The 20,964-nt window shown below is 36.5% G+C and overlaps 1 protein-coding gene across 8 annotated transcripts in view; it reads left to right on the forward strand.

Moving 5' to 3' along the window:
- The window catches only part of ncam1b (neural cell adhesion molecule 1b), a 160,838-nt gene that overhangs the window by 109,310 nt on the left and 30,564 nt on the right, over nucleotides 1–20,964 (forward strand). For all 8 annotated transcript variants that reach the window (XM_052107175.1, XM_052107178.1, XM_052107176.1 and 5 more), the window contains 5 exons: nucleotides 2,603–2,753; nucleotides 4,724–4,911; nucleotides 5,314–5,410; nucleotides 11,512–11,682; nucleotides 13,610–13,735. In XM_052107175.1, coding sequence (XP_051963135.1) covers nucleotides 2,603–2,753; nucleotides 4,724–4,911; nucleotides 5,314–5,410; nucleotides 11,512–11,682; nucleotides 13,610–13,735 — 733 coding nt within the window. The remainder of the gene's footprint in view (nucleotides 1–2,602; nucleotides 2,754–4,723; nucleotides 4,912–5,313; nucleotides 5,411–11,511; nucleotides 11,683–13,609; nucleotides 13,736–20,964) is intronic.

Consider the following 20,964-nt stretch of genomic DNA (forward strand, 5'->3'; position numbering starts at 1 on the left):
TATGTGATGTCTTGGGCACTCTGGTTTAGTCTTGTCCCAGACTCTGTATTTTGGGATCAATGTGGGGAATAAACATGTGGAGGATTGGGTCCTAACCTGTGTTATGGTTGTCAGACAGGTGATTTTGAGGGATTGGAAGTCGGTTGAAATGCTCTATTTCAGGAGTGGTGCTTGGAGATGGTGAGGGTAGCGTCTTTAGAAGAAGGGTCATATATAGAAGACTAGAGAATTTGGATTTGTTTTTTGTGAAATGGGATAGATACTTAGCATTCTTGAATGGTTTTTGGGGTGGAATAGTGGAGAGAGAGAGAGGTAGTTGTTAATGTGTGTGATCTTGTTTTATTATTAGTTTGGTTTTTGTTTTCTTTTGTATGTGCTCATGTATGACCACAGGGGTGTTTTTTGAGGGTTGGGGTGGGGTTGGGGTTTGGAAGGAAGAGGAGTGGTAGTGGTTGATAAAAGTTGATTCTGTGTATTTATGTTTTGCTTTTCTGTGTTTTAATAAAAGTTTAATTATAAAAAATAGACTGTTCCCATTTACTTCCATTGTAAGTGTCCGGGTTCAGTACAAGTAAAAGCTCAATTGACAGCATTTGGTGCATAATGTTGAGTACCATAAAACAACATTTGAACTCGTCTGTCCTTTTCTTTAAATTAAAAAAAAAAAAAATGGGTTTACAGTGAGGAACTGACAATAGAAGTGAATGGGACCAATTTTTGGAAAGCACAAAAAGTTTGTATCTAACACAGAAATATAAAGCTTAGAATTTTATAAAAGCACTTAAATTAATATTTCTGTTCAAATGCATGTGTTATTTGAGCTGCAAAGTTGCTTAAATCATAACTTTACAGTCGTTTTGGGGTTTTAGTATTTATGGCATTATGTTGTCATGGTAGAAAAGATGTAAAATTGCATATAACTTTACACAGAAAAGGTTAGCAAGCGATTTTATCACATTAAAATCACATTAATATGAATGTCGTTTACATTTTGTGGCAATACTTTTGAAACAGTGAGTATTTTAATGTTTACAGATTGGGCCCCATTCACTTATATTGTAAGAGCCTCACTGTAACCCAAATCTTTGCTTCTTTGCTGATTTTTGTGGTACTCAACATTGTGTCACACAAGCTTTTGATGGAGCTTAACTTGCATTGAACACAGAATATTCCTTTGTTTTGAACCTGAAAATTGCTTTACACTTTCTGTTTCAGGAGGGCTGCTTTTCAAGAGTTGCTTCTTTTCTTTTCAGGACAAAAAGACTGCAAGGGTATATGCACACTGAACAGTCATTGAACAAATGTTGGTTATAGACACCACTCATCTTCATAAGACCCACAAGGTTAAGTGTGACTGCAAGCTAAAAGAAAATGCAAGCGTGGCATGTTAAGGTCTCTGCTTGTCTTGTAGCAGATCCTTAAAATGAATGTTGGGACATTGTACAATTGTCAGAGGCCACTGAGTTCTTGTGACGTAGCATTTGATGAAGTAACGCCACATGGTGTAGAAATGGCTTCCCCTGCCTCACGGTCTGCATTATTGATGTTTTCCCCTCATGTCTTCGCTCCAAAGACTCAGCACATAAAAGACACTTATGTATGTCTACAGTTCACCAGCCCCCACTTTTCAAGTTTTATTTCTCAGCTGTAGCTTGTTTCATGGTAGCAGAATACCTTGCATACAAAAAAAATGAAGAATTGTTTTGTATTGCCATTTTCTCAGAAGGTAGCATACTGTCTTTGTAGGGTTTTTTTATTTTATTTTTTTAAGTGGAGTTTTTGCAGACTATTTGATGCCTTTAGGACAAATGTAGCATGTGCTCGCTAACAAACCTATGCTTTAAGGGAAAGTTCACACAAAAATGAAAATTCTTTCATCATTTACTCACTCTCATGTTTTCAAACTCGTATGACTTTCTTTTATGGGGCACCAATGATACTTTGAAGAATATCATAGCTACTTTTTTCCATACAATGTAATCATTTTGTGACCAGAGGCTATCAAGCAAAATAAATAAAGAAAACAAATTAATATATACATAAATGAAGAAATAAATGTTTTATGTAAGGAACAACAAAATGCGTTATTTGTCTTTGTAAAAGTTGTTATTCAATTATTATTTTTTGCACAGTTGGCTTGTACCCTGATGCACATCAGCATTTGGTGTTATTGACCTCAAACCTGGCATGATTCTTCTTCATAGCAAGAGCTATGTTGAAGATTATCAGTGAATAATGATTTAAATATTGGTCTGTTTATCACAAAAAACTATTGTGTTGCTTCAGAAAACTTTACAAAAAAGTAATGATACAAAAAAATGTTATAATGCTTTTTTGTCCTTTTTGGAGCTTGTCTTGTTTTGGTCTCAATATGCTGGCATTGTATGGAAAGGAGCAGCTTTGGTATTGTTCAAAATAGCTTATTTTGTGTTCCACAGAAGAAAAAAAAGTATTATGGGTGAAGCCATACAGTATTTGGAACATGATTCGGGTTAGAAAATCATTACAGAATTAAAATTTTTTGCGGTGAACTATTCTTTTAATGGGTGAGGGAAGTCAAAAGTGTGATTTTGAAGTGATTTTCCCTTCTTTCTCTGTTTAGAGTCCTGATGGGGACGTGTTGGTCCGCAGTGATGCCCGCGTGTCTTCGCTCACCCTTAAGTATGCACAGTACACTGACGCAGGCGAGTACCTCTGCACAGCCCGCAACGCCATCGGAGAGACCGCACAGTCCGCAAATCTGGAAGTTCGCTGTAAGTCTGTCTGAAGCCTCATTAACTTCTAACAGTTCAACATTCTATTTGATATTCCTCAAAGGCTTAAGCGTAATTCACAGCAGCACTGCAATGGTTATGATACAGAGCTCTGCTGCAGTCTTTGGAGAATATGGCAACTCAGTACAGTGTCGAAGCTTTCAAAATTGCAACAAACCCCCAACATTATCACCCCCATCCTCCACCACAGGACAGGAATCAGCTGATAGGGGAAAAACCTCCATATAAACTAGTATTTTGTCCAACCATATTGGGAGTGAAATTGCTGTGACTCTGTAGAGGGTGGGGCCAGGCTGGAACAACGCACGCCCAGTCCCCAATAAGCCTGATGGGGGCGCGCGAGGGATAAAGGCAGCCGGCGATGACAGTTCGAGAGAGAGAGAGAGAGAGAGAGAATGACAGGCAGCTGCTCTGTGTGTTTATGGTTGTGTGATTTTCGTTCAGTTTATTATTAAAACTATTATTTATATTGTCAAGACGGTTCTCGCCTCCTCCTTTCCATTGAACTGCTTTACAGACACAAAAGAATCGCAACCTATTTGCGTGTCCAAAAGGGTTTTTTGTTAAATAACAAATTAAGACCTGAAAACATCTGCATCAAAAAACAGTCTATAAAAGTCTTTCAAATAGCATGTAAATAGAAAAATCATATATCAAATGAAAGCTCTCATTCTCAGGAATGCAACAGTATAGTTTATTTTGTTGCCCTAATACTTCAGCTTGAAAGATTTCTTTTGTGTCGATCACTGCTGCTATATGAACCAAATAGCTTAAAAGTTTATATCTGCTTTTAATTTTTTACTTGTCTGTAAGCTTGCTTGTGTGAATAATCTAATGTTATATCTCAGATGTCCAGAACAAAATATGCAGAAAAAATTAGACCACTTTTTTGCATTTAGTCCATCCACAGTATGTGTAAATGGTGAGCTTTTAAATTTGAGTGTGAAAATGGCAGGCGGCAACCCAAAAATACCCCAGTTGAATTGGTTAATATTCTGTTATTTTTGTACCAATTAGATTTGTCTATTGGCAGGGCAACCCAGCACAACGCTATAAAAATACAATCCATGGCAGCGGCAAAATGTATTGTGGCTCACTGCTTGTCTTGACTCTTTAGGACAAAAACTCAGATTAACATTGAGAAGATTGTTGTTTTGTCACATCTTAGGGTTAGTTTAACTTAAGATGTGACTACACAAAGACCACACAAAACATTTGCCAATTTACTTACATTTCTTAGATTCTTATTTTGCAACTATAGCAAAAACAAAGTATGTTTTCATGTTAATGCATAGAAGGCAAAGTTTTACCAACCATTTCCACTCCCCCCACTCTGTGTGTTTGTATTTGTTTTCACATTAGTTGCCGTGAATGCTGTGAAAATATCAGCTTTCCTCTTTGCATGTTTTTTTTTTTTTTTTGCATTTGTACCAGCATTGTTGTGATGGAACTTATGTCATCTGAAGCTTTGATGAATGTGAGAACACGAACAGCATGTCAGAGTGCTGGGAGCTATTCGCACACAGTCTGGGAGGGAACGTGGGCCCAGCCGTGTCCGTCACAGGAGCATCTTGCCTGAAGTCGGCCCCCAGCATGCTATTCAGGGAGGCTGTTTGGGGGAGGGGCCTTTTGAAGTCAGTGAAGCGTGATTGGCTTTTATGTATGGTTGCAAACAGATGTGTTCAGCAGCCTTTGCCCTGCATAACTGTGCTGCTTCACGCACAGCTTAACATTGTGTTTGCAGGATTCAGTTCTGAAAACAGTGCTTAAATGTAGTTCACCCAAAAATTTAAAGATTTTTATCTTTTAACCACCTTATCCTAATAATAAAGACGTCAAATATAATGGAAAAGGGGCTTTGTTTGGACGGGCATTAGGTAGATATAGGGTCAGCTGGAACCAGCAGGTTTGTTTATCTTAATTTGTATGCGCTCTGCCTTTCCTCACAGACGCCCCCAAAATCCAGGGCGCAGTAACAGTGTACACATGGGAGGGCAACCCGGCCAACATCAGCTGTGAAGTTCTGGCTCACCCCAGTGATGTGTCTATTACATGGATGCGAGACGGGATCCAGCTGCTTAGTGCTAACATCTCCAATATCAAGACCTACAACATGCCTTCCGCCAGCTATCTAGAGGTGTGGCTCACACATATTAGCTCCCTCCTGAGAACATAAATATTTGATATATACTTTTGTACTTACAAAATTTGTATGCTGATATCTGATTATTTAGAACAAAATCTGCATATCCTTTTTTTTTCTCAAAAGTAAAAAAAATGTCAATGTATTTTTTCCATTTTGATTCTTTGGTGAAATGTGACCTGAACGTGTTTTTGTTCGATTCATCCGTTAAGGGATAGTGTTGCTGTAGGGCACTACTTCAGCCTATGCATCTCATTAATATTGTATCATGAAGAGCACACCGCCAAGAATAAATACACATTCTCTTAATTAAAATGACAGCAGTCAAATGCATGATTTAAAGATAAGTGCTGAGTTAGAACATGCCAGTTAATGCATTTACTTGATCCATTACAGGTCAATCCAGTCTCTCAAAGCGACTTTGGCAACTACAACTGTACTGCTTCCAATGAGATCGGGACAGAGTCCAAAGAGTTCATCCTCATCCCAGCCGGTCTGTTTTCTCTTTTAGCTATATTGATTTCACAAAACGAATACACAATTGTTTATGGCAGTAGTAAATTGATTTAAAATTGAGTGTTTGGTGTTTTTAAGTGTTTTGGATCTATATTTGTTTAATAACTTGCAATTGAGTTCATCAGATAAAGTACAGTACTATAATCACACTGTAAAATGTCTTGTAAAATAACCTAAACGTACTTCAAATGGTAATATCTAAATTAACTGGTTTTATTCAAGTAACAAATAAATAATAGACAGATGCTATTTGCACTCCTAAATAAAGGTGCATTCAGTAATTGTTGTCTTTGTTTCATCTTGGACTTACACGGACACCTAGCGACTTGGATGCAGCATCATTTAAAATAAATATTTTTCAGTTTCAGATGTCATTGTAAAAATGTAGTATTCACAGTCAGCCATGATTACTTTAATCATTGAGTTAAAGTGTCCAATAACAGGACAGATACTGAGATTAAGCAAGTAGTATTCAGGTGGTCATGTGATCTCAATATGGCAGCCCCCATGAGATGACCCTCTCCATATAGAATAAGCTTTTATAAGGTTACTGATATGACTGGATTCTTCATTTTAAATTAACCAAAAATTTGCCATGCTTTTACTACAGTAACCAAAGTATACTCATGATATTTTGTAGTAAAATCAGACTAACTACATAATTAAATATGGTTACTATATTATTAACATATTGGTTAATTGCATTAAAACTATGGCTCCTGCCAAAAAACATGATTACGACAACATTTTTAATCTGACCTACATCAAACATTTCTCTCAAGTCCCTGAACGTCACTGTGACCAAATCACTGCAAGGCAATCAACCTTTATTTAAATTTGTATTAATTATTATAAAAAGTATTATGGTAATATTAATCGTGGAAACAGGATGGTGAAAAGTGGGAACAAAGGAGGAATCGAAACCAGTAGGGGTGTGAAAATTCGCTCTAACTACCTAACTATTACGATGCATCGGGAAATCTGAAATTTGGTCACAATTCGATCCGATTTGATTAATTTGGAACGTTTTATAATTATATTCAAAACATATGCTGAAAAGAATTCAAGGTTTTAGCATGCATAATAGAATAGAAATTGAAAGTAATAAAGAATATTTTAGTGTCTGATGTAACATAATGGCTTGATGCACACACACACAAACAGATGGTAAATCATTAAATATGCATAATAGATTTGCATATCATATAACATTAAGATATTTCACCAATAGTTAAAGATGAAATGTCACGTGTAGGCAGATGAGATCCATGTTTAAATCAAGCAGGGTCATCGATTAAAAAACTGTCTATTAGCAGAGGGTAAAGGCAGTTGTGGTATATATTAACCAAATTTATTTTAGGATAGGGAGAGAGGCGCGAGGCCGCTGAACAGAGGTGTCTCTGCTTGTCAAGCTTGTTTACTAGAATCCATGCGCATTTTCATGCAGGACTCATTTTTTAATAATGACACAGAAAGACAAACTCTGCAGCATCCATCTATCCATCCATTTTATTTTATGTAGGCTCGCAGTGTGAACTCAGCAGAATAAACTTTCTTTATTTCAAAGTGCGCTTTCTTTCCTTTAAATCTCACATGCTCTGCTCCATGTCTGTTCCGAGAAGGTTTATGTAATATGAGGCGGTCACATTAGGTATTAATATAGTAAAGATAATTTATTCTTAAATTCAATAATCAATTAATACAAATATATTTGAAAGATGCATTTTCACACCCCTAAAACCCAGGTTTTCCGCACAATAAAAGCACATCAACAGCGTCTTTACACACCATGCCATTGCAGCGACACTAGGTGGCGCAGTTTATCTTTAATTTGTGTGTTACCACCAGACTATTGGAGTGCAAATTGTTACGCTATGTGTCAGGTGCTATTTACGCCTAGTCCAAATAGTCACTCCTTAAATTATAAGACTGCATCAAGATATAATAGGTTCCACCAACAAAAGTAATGTCTGATAGAAATGACACCTTAAATTGAAGTGTGTTATTCCTGTGCCTCTCTTGACACCAAACACAATTGAAAAGTTAATAATAGTTTTTAAATAGGTTTCTCGAACAGATAGTCCCATCCCAAACCATACCTTTGGTTGAGCCAGTGTTGCTGTTTCAAGCTGGGGGGTATTCCAGAAAGCAGGTTTAGCAACTTACCCATGTAAGTTTACTCAGAGTAAGCAGATAACCTCAATATATACAGTTCAATGCCGAGAGCAAAGAGAGAACTGATGAAAAGTAATTTGTCCAAACCTATATAATACAAATCTGCATGCATAGCTCAATGTTTTTGTTCTAGTAGAGAAAACAAAACATTCAGCCTGGGTCTTGATGACATTCAGGGCCTAAAACTGCAGGAACAGTACAACTTGAGACATCATTTCTTTGTCATAACCATAACTAATTCTAGCACTTTGGTAGGTATCATGAAACAAAAACATAGTCAATGAACATTGTATTAGAAAAGAAATAATTAATAGTCCTGCATACATTTTGACTATTATCAAGAACATTGATGAAATGAATGTATAGATAAATGATTACATTTATGTGCATATATGAAAATGACTTCATAGCTGATTATAATTGATTTCAAGCATAATGTCATATAAGCAAAGTATAAAATAGTAATATTGTAAATACTGCAATGCATTGGAAAGGCCTCCACACTCTGTTAAGAGAGGGCTTTATGTATTTATATTTAGCCCCTTTTATTGTTATGATTTTCGTTAGGGGTTCAAGAAACCCTATTGTATTTGTCAGGGTTTGTATTATAATTATTCTTCTACCCTAAAATTGATCGTGCAGACCAAACCGTAAGGCCTAGAGACATGAACATTTTTGGAATTGTAGTAGTTGTTTGTACAAAGTTGATATACATATATTCCTACCCCGATCAGCCTATAGGTGGTGCTATAACAAAGGCAAATGCATTTTGGGTCATAAGTCTTGAACTGTAAGGGCTAGAATCAACATTTTTCTTCTGAATCCTTGAGTCAAGCCCTACAAAACATATATCTCCGATTTAATTTCCATCTATATTTCTTTCCGCCATTTAAAATTTTTTGAAAAACCTACATTTTCGAACTCCTCCTAGACCATCCAATAGGTATTAAATTTGATATACATCATCTGCAGATCCCCTTGAAAAAAATCTATAAAAATTATTTGTATATGTAAAATCATTCGGAAGATTAACGATTCGATTCCTTTGGTTTAATGCAATTTGAGTAATTGATCAAGATCTATTCAACACAATCTCCAAACGTAACCAAACCCGCTATACTTAGTCAACAGGACGTAAGCAAAAATTTCAGCAAAATTTTATAAAATTCCACCCCTAGGGGTGCTACAACAAAAAAAACTGTCATAACTTTGCAGCCGTTTGTGCAACAAAGTTAAAATGATAAAATATTCTTAAATCAAATCGACAAATTAAGAAAAATGGCCACCACCAGCCAATCAAATTTCAGCACCTTATAACTCGCATTTGGAATGGCCGAAGGTTATGGAAATTACTGTACACTAGAAGAATCAGAATCAGCTTTATTGCCAAGTATGCTTACACATACAAGGAATTTGTCTTGGTGAAAGGAGCTTCCAGTGCACAACAATAAAAAAGCAATACAAAAACAATATCAAGACATAGATAATAAAATAAAAAATACAAAATTATTATACACATACGCACATACACATTACGACACACACGTACATACATATACAAAGCAGGGTGTTGACTTGAAGCCACATTTCAAATTTTGTGACAATTGGCCACATGGTGGCACTATAATTAACTCATTTGTGTTTTTGCTAATAATTCTGGAACCGTAGAGGCTACAATAAAAATGTGTAGCTTCTCTGAATTCACAAGTGCATCCCAATTATAAGGTCACATGGATTTTCATTCCCGCATGAAAAAGTTAATTACGTATATTTTTTGGAAAACCCTACTTTTCGAACACGTCCTAGGCCGTTTGTCAGATTCGCGCAAAACCTTGTATACATAATCTATAGACCCTCCAGACAAAAATTTATCAAAATATTTGTATATGTCAAAATAGTTTTGAAGATATAATTAAATATGTTTTGTGCCTGTATCTTTTGAGCACAATTTTCAAACTTAGCAAAACTTTAAAAACCTGGAAAAAGGAACATTCTGAGGTCACATGCAAAATTTCATCAATTTGGCAGTGCTATAACAGAAGGAATAGCTATTTTTACAGTTGCATTTTTAAGCAGTTATAAATATGGAGATATACAGGCTGTTTTATTGTTTGTCCACCAGCGGGAGCCACTAGACAAAAACACTAACATTCCACAAAAATACTAACATTAAATCACAGCCCATGTAAATTAGACAGTCTTTTGAAGTCCATTGTGCACTGCTGTCTAACTGTCATCAAATTGTTGCAGAGATTAAATAATGGTTAAACATTCCGTGTTTCATCATTCCATTTCATCTTAATTCAGCTAATTTTTAACATGCTTAGTGATTTAACACTGATTTAACATTTAAATCTCAGCTATGGATTAACTTTAAACTTGCAGCTGAGGTTGTATAAATATTATATTGACCTATAATTAAACATGAATGGCTTTGTTAGAGAACAGTGAATATGCCGTCAGCCCTCTGAGAAACATTTATCATATTATTTATATTTTTTATGGCCCAAAATCTTTGGCTATCAGTCGCAATGTACGTATGCTTTCAAATCCAGGGTGGGGGTGCAATGGTTCATCTATTTGTCAGCATGATTACTGCTTTGTTTCCATTATTTGATATTTATATTCTTTTTGTAGCCCTACTTAAATTTAGGTAACAGTATTTTAAGCTTTACTATTGTAATGTATTAGCAGACATATGATATTCAATTCAAACAGCATCATTTAATTTAGAACCATGTTGCTGTAGGCAGATGGGCCCTACCTGGCCATGGCCTTTTAGGGGACAAACAACAAGCAAGTTGTAATGACACACCAAATAAGAAAAGAACATGAATGACATATAACTCTGTGGGACTCCCATCATTCTCCACCTCTTACAGCAGATCTTCATCTTATAATGCACATGAATAATATATTCATGTGTGGTCTACTAAAAAGCATTAGATTAAATCTATGGAAAATTATGGCAACTGTGGGAGATCCCACAATTGAAAGAGGCTCTATTACTACAATGACACCATCAGCAATTGTGGAAAATGGAAGATGAAATTATGGTAATACAAAGAAAGATTCAGAGACCAAAATGTTAAACCGGGTAGATCAAATGGTATTAACATAAAATAAGTTCACATGACATATTGTAAAATCATGCACAGTACATGGAGATGAGAATGCACAGTACATGATAAATACCAGTAAAATTACAAGTATGGTAAAATGTTATATTTTTATTAATTAAAAATTCACTCATTGATTCAGTGTATACATTCTGTCAAGCAAACTCTCAGTCCTAAGCTGATGCAGCTTCTATCTCTATTACGAGTGAAGACGACTTTATAATGCTCGTTTACAGTCATTAAAACATCAAGTTTTGTATCACTGAAATATGGGGTGCATTTCTTCTTAGCGTCTGCTTCCATGATGACTCATGAATTCGGCACTCTGCTGAGAATCTCTTTCTGAGTTCACCATGAATGCACACAAGTGAGTGAACTAACCCAGAACTGGCATTCTGGAACCAATAACCGTGAGTAAGCAATGCTCATGTTAATCAACCAAGAGTTCAGGGTTTCTGTCAAGGTAAGTTAACCTTGCTTTCTGGAATACCCCCCTGGTCAGGATACTCAAACAAACAGAGCAATGCTTTAAAAACATCACAAACTCATAATGTGAATCAACCCACCAATGGATTACTTATACTTGTACATTAAACTGGGATGAGAGATAAATAAATTACATGCTTCACCTTTAAGGGAACAACTGCATTTATAATGTTTTTCACAGTGTATATTGAGGACAAAGTGGTATAATATGTACAATGAGCTGTTATAATGAGGTCTAAGATGTTCAAATATTGTTTTCCCACTGCGTATTGTAAAGCGTATCTCCCCTGTGGTGCAGATGTGCCCTCGGCGCCATCCATCACTCAAGTGCAGCCATACTCCAGCACGGCTCAGGTGCTTTTTGACGAGCCTGAGTCCACTGGAGGAGTTCCTGTGCTCAAGTACCGAGCAGAGTGGAGAGCAGTGGGCCGAGGGAACTGGGTGCAGCGTGTATATGAGGTGAAAGATGGTAAGTCACATGAGACAAGCTGAGGAAGAAACCATACATGATATGGAATGTCAGCATTACTGTATGGCTCGTATATCACTGAATGTTTAGGCAATATAATGTTTACAATGCAGAGCTAATTCTCCTGTTGACCCCCGAACATTTATGGAAACTAAGCTCCTAAAACAAATGAATAAAAAATTGTGATGTTAGAACTTTGAGCTTGTTAAAGGGATAGTTCACGCAAAAATTAAAGATGTGTATGACTTTCTTCTGCCGAACGCAAATTAAGATTTTAGAACAATATCTCAGCTCTGTAGGTCCATAAAATGCAATTGAAAGGTGGCCAGAACTTTGAAGGTCCATAAAGCACAAAAAAGCAGCATAAAAGTAATCCATATGACTCCAGTGGTTAAATCCATGTTTTCTAAAGTGATATGATAGGTGTGGGTGAGAAACAGATAAACATTTAAGTCCTTTTTGTTTTTACTATAAATTCTTGTCCCTGCCCAGTAGGTGATGATATGCACGAAGAATGCAAATGGGCAAAAACAAAAGTAGAAGAATTTTGAAAGTGGAGATTTATGTTAAAAAATTACTAAAATATAGATCTGTGATGTACACTCCCCATCCTTTCTGGGTGAATCCTCTAGTGAATGACAGCCCCTCCTTCACGGGTGGATCGGAGGCAGTCCTCCGGCCCCTGGTTGATGGAATGCTTTGGTGGATGGTATGGATCTCCTCCACCCCTGGCAGCGGTTCTCCCGCTCCAGGCAGTCAGCAGTAAGCCCCTCCCCGCTCGCAGATGGCGGTCTTCTCTTTGACCCCTCTGCCTTTTAGTGGCCGGTAGGTAGCCCCTCCTCCCCTCGCGGTTGGCGATCGTTTCTCCACTTTCAGGCGGGCGGGCTCCTCTGTTCCCCAGCAGATGGCCGCTGCTGCTCCTTTGGGGTGGATGGTAGTGGCGAGGACTCTACTATGGCGCATCCCTTCTCCTTCCTGGATTTTGGCACCAATGTAAAAGGATAAAAGGGAAAGGAGGTGGTGAAAACCGGCTTGACAGTATAAATAATAATTTAATGATCAACTTAAAGTAAAAGACATACAACACAAATGCATACAGGGCAGCTGCCTGTAGCTCTCTCTCTCCCCAACTGCCTTTATCCCTCTCGTCGGCTTGATTAGCCTGATTAGGCCCCACCCTTCTCCTTGCCACACACTTCAATGCCTATTTAATATTCATGTGGTGGGAGTGCTGTTACTCTTTTACATGAGAAGATGTTAGCCAATCATTATAGAGAACATTTCTTAAAGGTACACACATATAGAAGTCTTAATTCTAAGGGCCAGTGAGAGCCTGGAAAGTATCCATGAAAAATAAATTATGACTTCATATAATTATGAATTATGATATATAACTGTATATAATTATTTTATGTTGCTTGTAAATACACATTGCTTTTGCCTTTATTGCTATAGTAGGGAACTATGTTTACATATAAAATGTGTAACATTAAAGAGAAAATGTTGTCATAATTTACTCACCTGCATGTTGTCCAAAGCTGTATGACACTCTTTCATCTGTGGAACACAAAATGAGATGTTAGGCAGAATGTAAGCATCAGTCACCATTCACTTTCATTGTATGGAAAAATATATGTTTACATATTTTATGTTCTACAGAAGAAGAAAAAGATCATAGGGGTTTGTTAAAGGAGTGAGGAAATGATGACAGAATTTTCATTCTTGTCACCATCTGTATGAGATGTATTGTCAACATGACATGTGTGGCTCATAGACTTGTCTACATTGTAAATGTCAAATTTGTTTCAATGTTTAATAGCAAGGTTTTATGTCACCTGTTTGACAGCTTGATACTTGCATACATGCTGCTGTTATGAATAAATGAAAGGGATTTTGATTAAATCTGCTCCTTGCGGTTTCCCACCAGATCACAGTTCAGTCACAGTCACCGGCCTTAAACCTGAAACCGAATATGAAGTCAAGGTGTCTGCCATCAACGGCAAGGGCAATGGCGAGAGCAGCCAGTCAATGAACTTCAAAACTGAGCATGTCCGTGAGTATCGTGTTTTTCTCTTTCAAGAGCACATTGTTCCACCAACAGCAGTGCACCTTGACAGCCCACACGCCTCATCACCGGCTTGTGTAAAAAATTTGGATGACGGAGATGCTAAAAGATAAAGTCTGTGCTCATGGTGTTAAAGAGTAGGGCGTAATAATTTAAGTAGATACATTTGTTATGTTGTAGCCACAGTTTTAACACTGCAAAAAATATATTCTTAATCTGTATTTTTGTCTTTTTTCTTGTAAAAAATATCTACACATGCTAAAAGTTAAATTGTGTTGTTTTTAGTTGTTTAGAGTCCCAGTTTGCATACTTTTATGTCATTTTCACACAAAAAATGCAAAGAGAAGAAGAGTACCGCGAGTACCCAGATGATTTACTACTACAACCGAAATAACAAATTGTAAAATGTCGGGGGGGTGGAATCATGTTGGGCACTTTTTTGCTTTCGCAGAAGGTTACCTGGCTGCGATGCTAGCCAGACAAAACAATTGTAATTTATTTTTAATTTGGCAACCACCTACATTTCTTTGAAGTCAGCACCTTGGAAATGTAATTTAAAAGCTTTAACATCACCCCACGCTGTGAAAATATGTATGATATTTGAGATATAAGTGTTAGACAGAGGTTCGCTAACATGCTAAATCTAGCAGCATTTGAATTGTCACTTCTGTCAGCTGAAAAATGGCAAATGCTTCCTTGAAGTAAACAAAACATTAGTTTTCCATTTGAGATGATACTACACTTTGAAAATGCATACAAAGTATACAGTATAGTGTAAAAGCAGTGTATGGTCTGTCATTTGAGACACCAATCTTTTTCTTGCATAAATCCAGAGATATGCCTAAAACTAGAAGAAAAAAAATCCAATATGGTATGAAAAATAAACTTTATTCAACATATTCTTTGAAAATATATCTTAATATCTTGCACATTTTTCCTTCTCAAGCAACTGTATCTTGTTTTAAGATAAATTATTTTCATTTTTCTCTGACAATCAGTCTGTAGTGGCTTGTAAAATATTTTCAGACCCTTGATCAAGTCTCTCATTTTACTGAACTAGATATCTTACATAAAAACACATTTTGGAAGTATATTCACTTTAGTCTTCACTTTAGTTTTTTTTAGGTGTGGGTAGTTTGAATTTTTTACAGTTTTTTTCTTGGTAGCGTCTGGCCACAATATATTTTCCCACATTGCAACTGGGTCACTATTATGTCAGCTCCGGACATGCTAGTACATGGTTCTGTTGGAGCATACACACACATACAGACCATTGTTAAGCAGAGCTCTTGATATGGATGACTTGTGCTCAGTGCTGGGTAGTAAATCTGTGACATATAATTTGGATTACATAATCAGATTACAAAAATGTGGTATTGCATTTGAATTACATTACATTGTATAATGTGCATAATCAGATCACAGTTACTTTTTGTATTACATGATTACATTCTTGATTACATTACATTACATGGCAATATGTATAAAAATAGTGTTAGAAAATACACTATATTTTATAGTGTATCTACATTATATAATATATAAATATAATATAAAAAAGTGTGTTATTTACTGATTATGCTCCTAAATTGTAATATGTGTGATAGGTCTAGCCAGGTAGCACTACGTTAATTGAAGACAATGTGGTCCTATTCCTTATTTTACCACTTACAGAAATAATTTTACTTTCAAAGAGAAGCAGGAGTACAATAACTGAGCAATACAATCTTTGCCTTACAATAATTATATCCATTAAAAAAAGACTCCACATCCAATCTTAAAGGGATAGTTCACCCAAAATTCATTCATTATTTACTCAACCTCACGTTGCTCTAAACCAAATATTACTTTCTTTCTTTTTTGGTACACAAAGGGAGACATTTTGAAATAAACGTCTGTTCAGTGACATAATTTAATGGCAGTTGATGGTGAACTTCATGCTTCAAAAGGATGCAAAAGTATAATTCAGAAGGCTAATCAGTTATTGTATGTATATTGTTCTGAAGGCATATGATAAAGTTTGGTGAGAAACAAACCAAAATCGAATTGATTATTTAGTGAAAATCTTGACTGACCATTGCGCTCCATGAGAGTGCACGAGAGCAGCAGTTACGCTGCTCCCGCTCGCGAGATAGGCCGTTCAAGAAAAACTTGCTTGTTTGGGAACACCACAGAGATATAAACAACAGAAAACACAACACTGCTGCACACAAACCAGAGAAGCGAACTTATAAATATGTCTGAATAGTTTGAAGTCGAAGAATAGATGCATTTCTGTTGCCAGCCTTATTTGTATGAACCGGAGTTCACAGAAATTTAAATTGGGTGTGCGAGTCTTCAGTTCCAGGATATTTTGTTAGGGTTATGGTTAGTGCCAATTTGACCCTTAGCTTTACTTGCACTTGGGGGGTCGTAAGGATAATTTGGGTTAGGACAAAGCCCACCCTAGCACCTCCCTAGATCTAGCCCTGGAATTTTGCAATGTTGAAATAGTTTCATATAGATTTAGGCATTTATTTATATTTAATACATCTTCTGCATGGAGGTTTGTGATATTTAAAAGTATACTGATATAAATTTACAGTGGAGCAGTAGTTAGGCGCAAATTTTGCCATGGAGCGAACACGGAGTGGGTTTTGTCTTATCAGGGAGCTTGGAGTCAGATATGGACAACCTGAAGTGGAGCTGTAGCAATGTGACTATAGAATGACATGAGCACAGAGGGGAAATATTGCCACTCCAATCCACTCAAATACTCTGCACACAAGTCTGCCTGTTCACGCAGTTTTAAAGTGCCACCTATTCCAGGTAAAGTACCACCTATTGGAGGTGGTAGTGGCGTAGTGGCTAAAGCACAGGGCTGTTAATCAGAAGGTCACAGGTTCTAACCCCATGGCCACCACCATTGTGTCTTGAGCAAGGCACTTAACTCCAGGTTGCTCCAGGGGGATTGTCCCTGTAATAAGTGCACTGTAAGTCGCTTTGGATAAAAGCGTCTGCCAAATGCATAAATGTAAATGTAAATGTATTCTTGCCAGTATGTGGGTGGTTTGATTTAGTTACCGCGTTTCTGACCCAGTGCCCATGTGGATATCCATACACTTACATTGTTTTGTACCTGCATGTTATGTATTATTCATAGCCTAGCAAAACCTGGTGGTTATTTGAATCATTCATAGGAGAAGCCTATGGATACATTGTGAATGTAAACTAAGAACTTCCTCAGATGAAAGAAATGTTTGTGTTCTAAGAAAAAAAAACAATGCCAGTATGCCACATTAAAATTAGGACTAGCTCCCAATGTTCAACTAGTCCATCAACCAAATACTCAATAAATGAAATTTTAAAGGTTTGTTTCTATTAGTGTGCCATGCTTTAGCTGATAGAGAGTGTGTGGTTTAAAAACATCTCAGAAAATGTTATCTTTAAATTCATGTGACTCCCATAAAAGTGGACTGTAAACAATAGTGTCCATTATAGCTCCCCTTGCGGCAACTCTGAGAATGCAATGTGTTCTTGCATTTCAAAATGTGTCAGACCACGATTAAAGGAGCACTCATTAATGTTTTCTGTTGAAGTATGGCTTACAATCAGACCTAGTAGCCTGGATGCTGCATCATTCAAACACAGTAGTTTTTAGTTCCCAATTCCATTATAGAAATTCCCTATGCACAGTAAATCAGGATTCATTTAATCCATGAATGAAAGTGTCCAATAACAAGGCAGTTACTGAGAGTAAGCGAGTAGTATTCAGCTGGTCATTTGATGCTAACATGGCTGCCCCCATGATGCGCCCCATATTTGCTGAGTGTACTTTTAATAATTCAATGCACAAAATATTCTATTGGCTAAAATAACTTTTAAATATACTATGCAATCGCTGTATGATTCATGCTGTCTTCACAGTGTAAATATAACAAAGAATAACTTAAAAATTGTATGACACAGTTCATATTATTAAACTGAAGATATAAATGGTGCATTTCTCTGATCTGTTCTCTCACAAGCTATTCGGTTAGCTTATTAACTTAGCATATGGAAACTTCCTCACTGTCGCCACCTACTGATACGGCAGCATGACTGTATACAATAGAAATATAAGTTGCTGTATTTTATTTTGTTTGTTTATTTGTTTTGTTTATTTGTTTGTTTTTGGATTTCCCCCATTTTCTCCCCAATTCGGCATGCCCAATTCAAAATGTGCTCTAAGTCCTTGTGGTGGCGTAGTGTCTCACGTCATCCGGGTGGCAGAGGACGAATCTCAGTTGCCTCCGCATCTGAGACTGTCAAGCCGCAGATCTTATCACGTGGCTTCTTGAGCGTGTTATTGCGGAGACCTAGTGTGTGTGATGGCTCACTCTATTCTCCGCAGCATCATGCACAACTCACCATGCATCCCACCGAGAGCGAGATCCACATTTTTGTGACAATGAGGAGGTTAACCCAATGTGACTCTACCCACCCTAGCAACCGGGCCAATTGGTTGCTTAGAAAGCCTGACTGGAGTCACTCAGCATGCCCTGGATTCGAACTCGCAACTCCAGGTGTGGTAGTCAGCATCTTTACTTGCTGAGCTATCTAGGCCCCCTTAAGTTACAATTTTACAAATTGTTTTATTTTTTTTTATCTTTGTGGTTAGGGATAGGTTTAGGGGTAGGGATAGGTGTAGGTGTAGGGTTGCTGTGGGACTCAAATAAACATAACAAACACAGTGTGATGAAGGTGACATCAACCTGTTGCAAGACTTTCCGGCTGTTATTTGAAGGGGGTCGTAACTTGTAGTAGGTGTGCCTTGTAGTAGGAGAAGAGTATGTAGTAGTGTATGTTTCAGTCTTAAGAAACACTATTAGTCAACTACTCACTCAGGAACCATTCAGGAAATTCATTGCACATGCCTACTATTTATTGTTAATTTTGACTTTGAGTGATTCCTACACATAAAAGAGGACTAAATGTAAGATTTGCAATGCAGTAAAATGAGAGAACTGGTTAATGGTCTTGATTCATTTGCAAACCACTGTTGATTAAAATGAAATGCAAGACTGATTTACTGCTACTAAGCACATTCAAGACAATTATACCATACATCAATTATTATATGAATAATTGATTCATGTACATTTGCAGAATTTTATGCTTGTGTCCTATTTTACTCTACACGTTGGAACAAGATGTTCTCCTCTCACCAGTCAGGCTTTTCATGCCTCAAAATATCAATAAAAATCAACCCTAACAGCACACTATGGGAATATTTCTGTGATTTTGTTGACATTCTATTCAGGAATGCACAAACCACATACATTTACTCTCTTCCTCCCTCTGGTGGTTGTTTGTGTGATCAGCAGAATGTTTTAGACTCCCAGAAAGATGCCATTACCAACATAATACACTCAACACAATGTGCATTGGGATGTAATTCCTGTCAGTACAGGAAACAAAATGCATTTAGTGCCGGAATTTCTATGATATAAATTCTAGAGGCTAACGGCAGTAATACAGGTAAAGTATGATGTATGAGAAAGAACTGCTGTCTGATCTTCTGATAGGCTTTTACCCTTTGACACTTTCAAACTTCTCTTATTCATCCTGCCATTTTATGTCACTTTCTGTTTTTTTCCCCATCTGTATGTTTTTTTTTTCTTTCACTGGATTCTTTAGGTTATTCTTACACAAGTAAGTGTCTTATATACCCCTGTGAGCATTGTTATCTTTACAAATTCTTGTTTTTATATATTATATACATCATACTGTAGTTTATTTACATGTTTTACTTATTGTATTCATTTTCATCTTTGGTGTGTTAATTGTGATTTAATTTTCTAGTGGTGGTAGGATTTAAAGGTAGGACCCCATTAAAGAGGAGTTTTTTTGGCTTTTGTTCCATATTTATTAGCTGTAAGATGATCTATATACTAGTGTAAACCAAAAAGTTGACAAAATTAAATTTTAGCAGATATAGATGCATTTAAAATATACAGTTTTTTCTTTTCTTTAGTCAATACAATTGTCGCATTCACACATACAGCCTTATCCAGAAAATTTCCAGTTTAGAGGTAATTTGTGAACACGGCCCTAATTTTGCTTTGTCAGTTTTCCTTAATGCAAAGTTGTATCAGTACCTATACATTTCCTTATTGATGGTATGTGTGAACAGCACATTTGGTAGATTTACCAGTAAAGGCAACCCAATGATTTTCCTGAAATTTTCCTGGTTGCATGTGTGAACGGGGCTAATGTCTCTGACTAGCAATAACTAGCTAGCAAAACTAAACATAAACTGACATAAACTAAAGAATATTGGCTTAAACAAAATGGACGAGTTCTTCGATATGTCCTATCCCAACATTTGTTTCAATTGAAAATACATCAAAACTGAAAAGTGAGCTCATCAAACCATTTCATGGGGTATTTAAGGTAATGACTCCTCAGTTAAAAAATAATAATAACATTTATGATTTAAATGTAAACATTTTGTTTTCATATGCACCCAGATGGGATTTTTCATTTTCAGTCTGAGGAAACAGGTTTGTTATGCAGCCTTATGGTCATCTTAATATTAATGATTACATTACATGAAAACAGGAACCAGTAGGATCCTTCTTTATGTAATATATTGTAATATCAGTGAGTTGATAAGTCCATTATTCTGTGGTTTTGTGGCTGCAAAATGCTTCCACATCTCTTTGGCTTTAGGAAACGAACAGTTTCAATCCAATTATTAGTACAAGTGAAGTATTTAAAGTTCCTCAACTTTGAATATTTCTCTTGCTATTCAGATCCTTGTGTGCTTTCTGTATCACATCCTGTGTCCAGAAACTAATGCATGAACCTGTAGTATTACAGTATATATTTTTCACTGAGAAAAAAAAGATTGAGAACTTATTAGGTGCTTGCTAAGGCAAGCATCACTATTACTATTGCTCATACAGTACTTTGGGTTAGTGATTTGACAACCTGGTCTCATTGAATCATATTACAATGCCTAAATTTTTGCTAAATTATTTTTATGTGGCTCGTACAGTAGTACGTATTGCAGCAGTTTACTCTAAAACAACAACTTATTTCCTTTCACAAAAATCTTCATTAAAATGGCAGATTATCAGTTCATTAACACTTTTTGCCCTCTTACTCTCACAGTGCTATCTTATGGCATGAACACTATTTATTTTACTCTAGTGCATGACTTGTAAGGTGTTACATTATAACCTTTGCATTAC

The sequence above is a fragment of the Xyrauchen texanus genome, chromosome 36 (assembly GCF_025860055.1).
Source record: "Xyrauchen texanus isolate HMW12.3.18 chromosome 36, RBS_HiC_50CHRs, whole genome shotgun sequence".
In the NCBI taxonomy this organism is placed as follows: Eukaryota; Metazoa; Chordata; class Actinopteri; order Cypriniformes; family Catostomidae; genus Xyrauchen; species Xyrauchen texanus.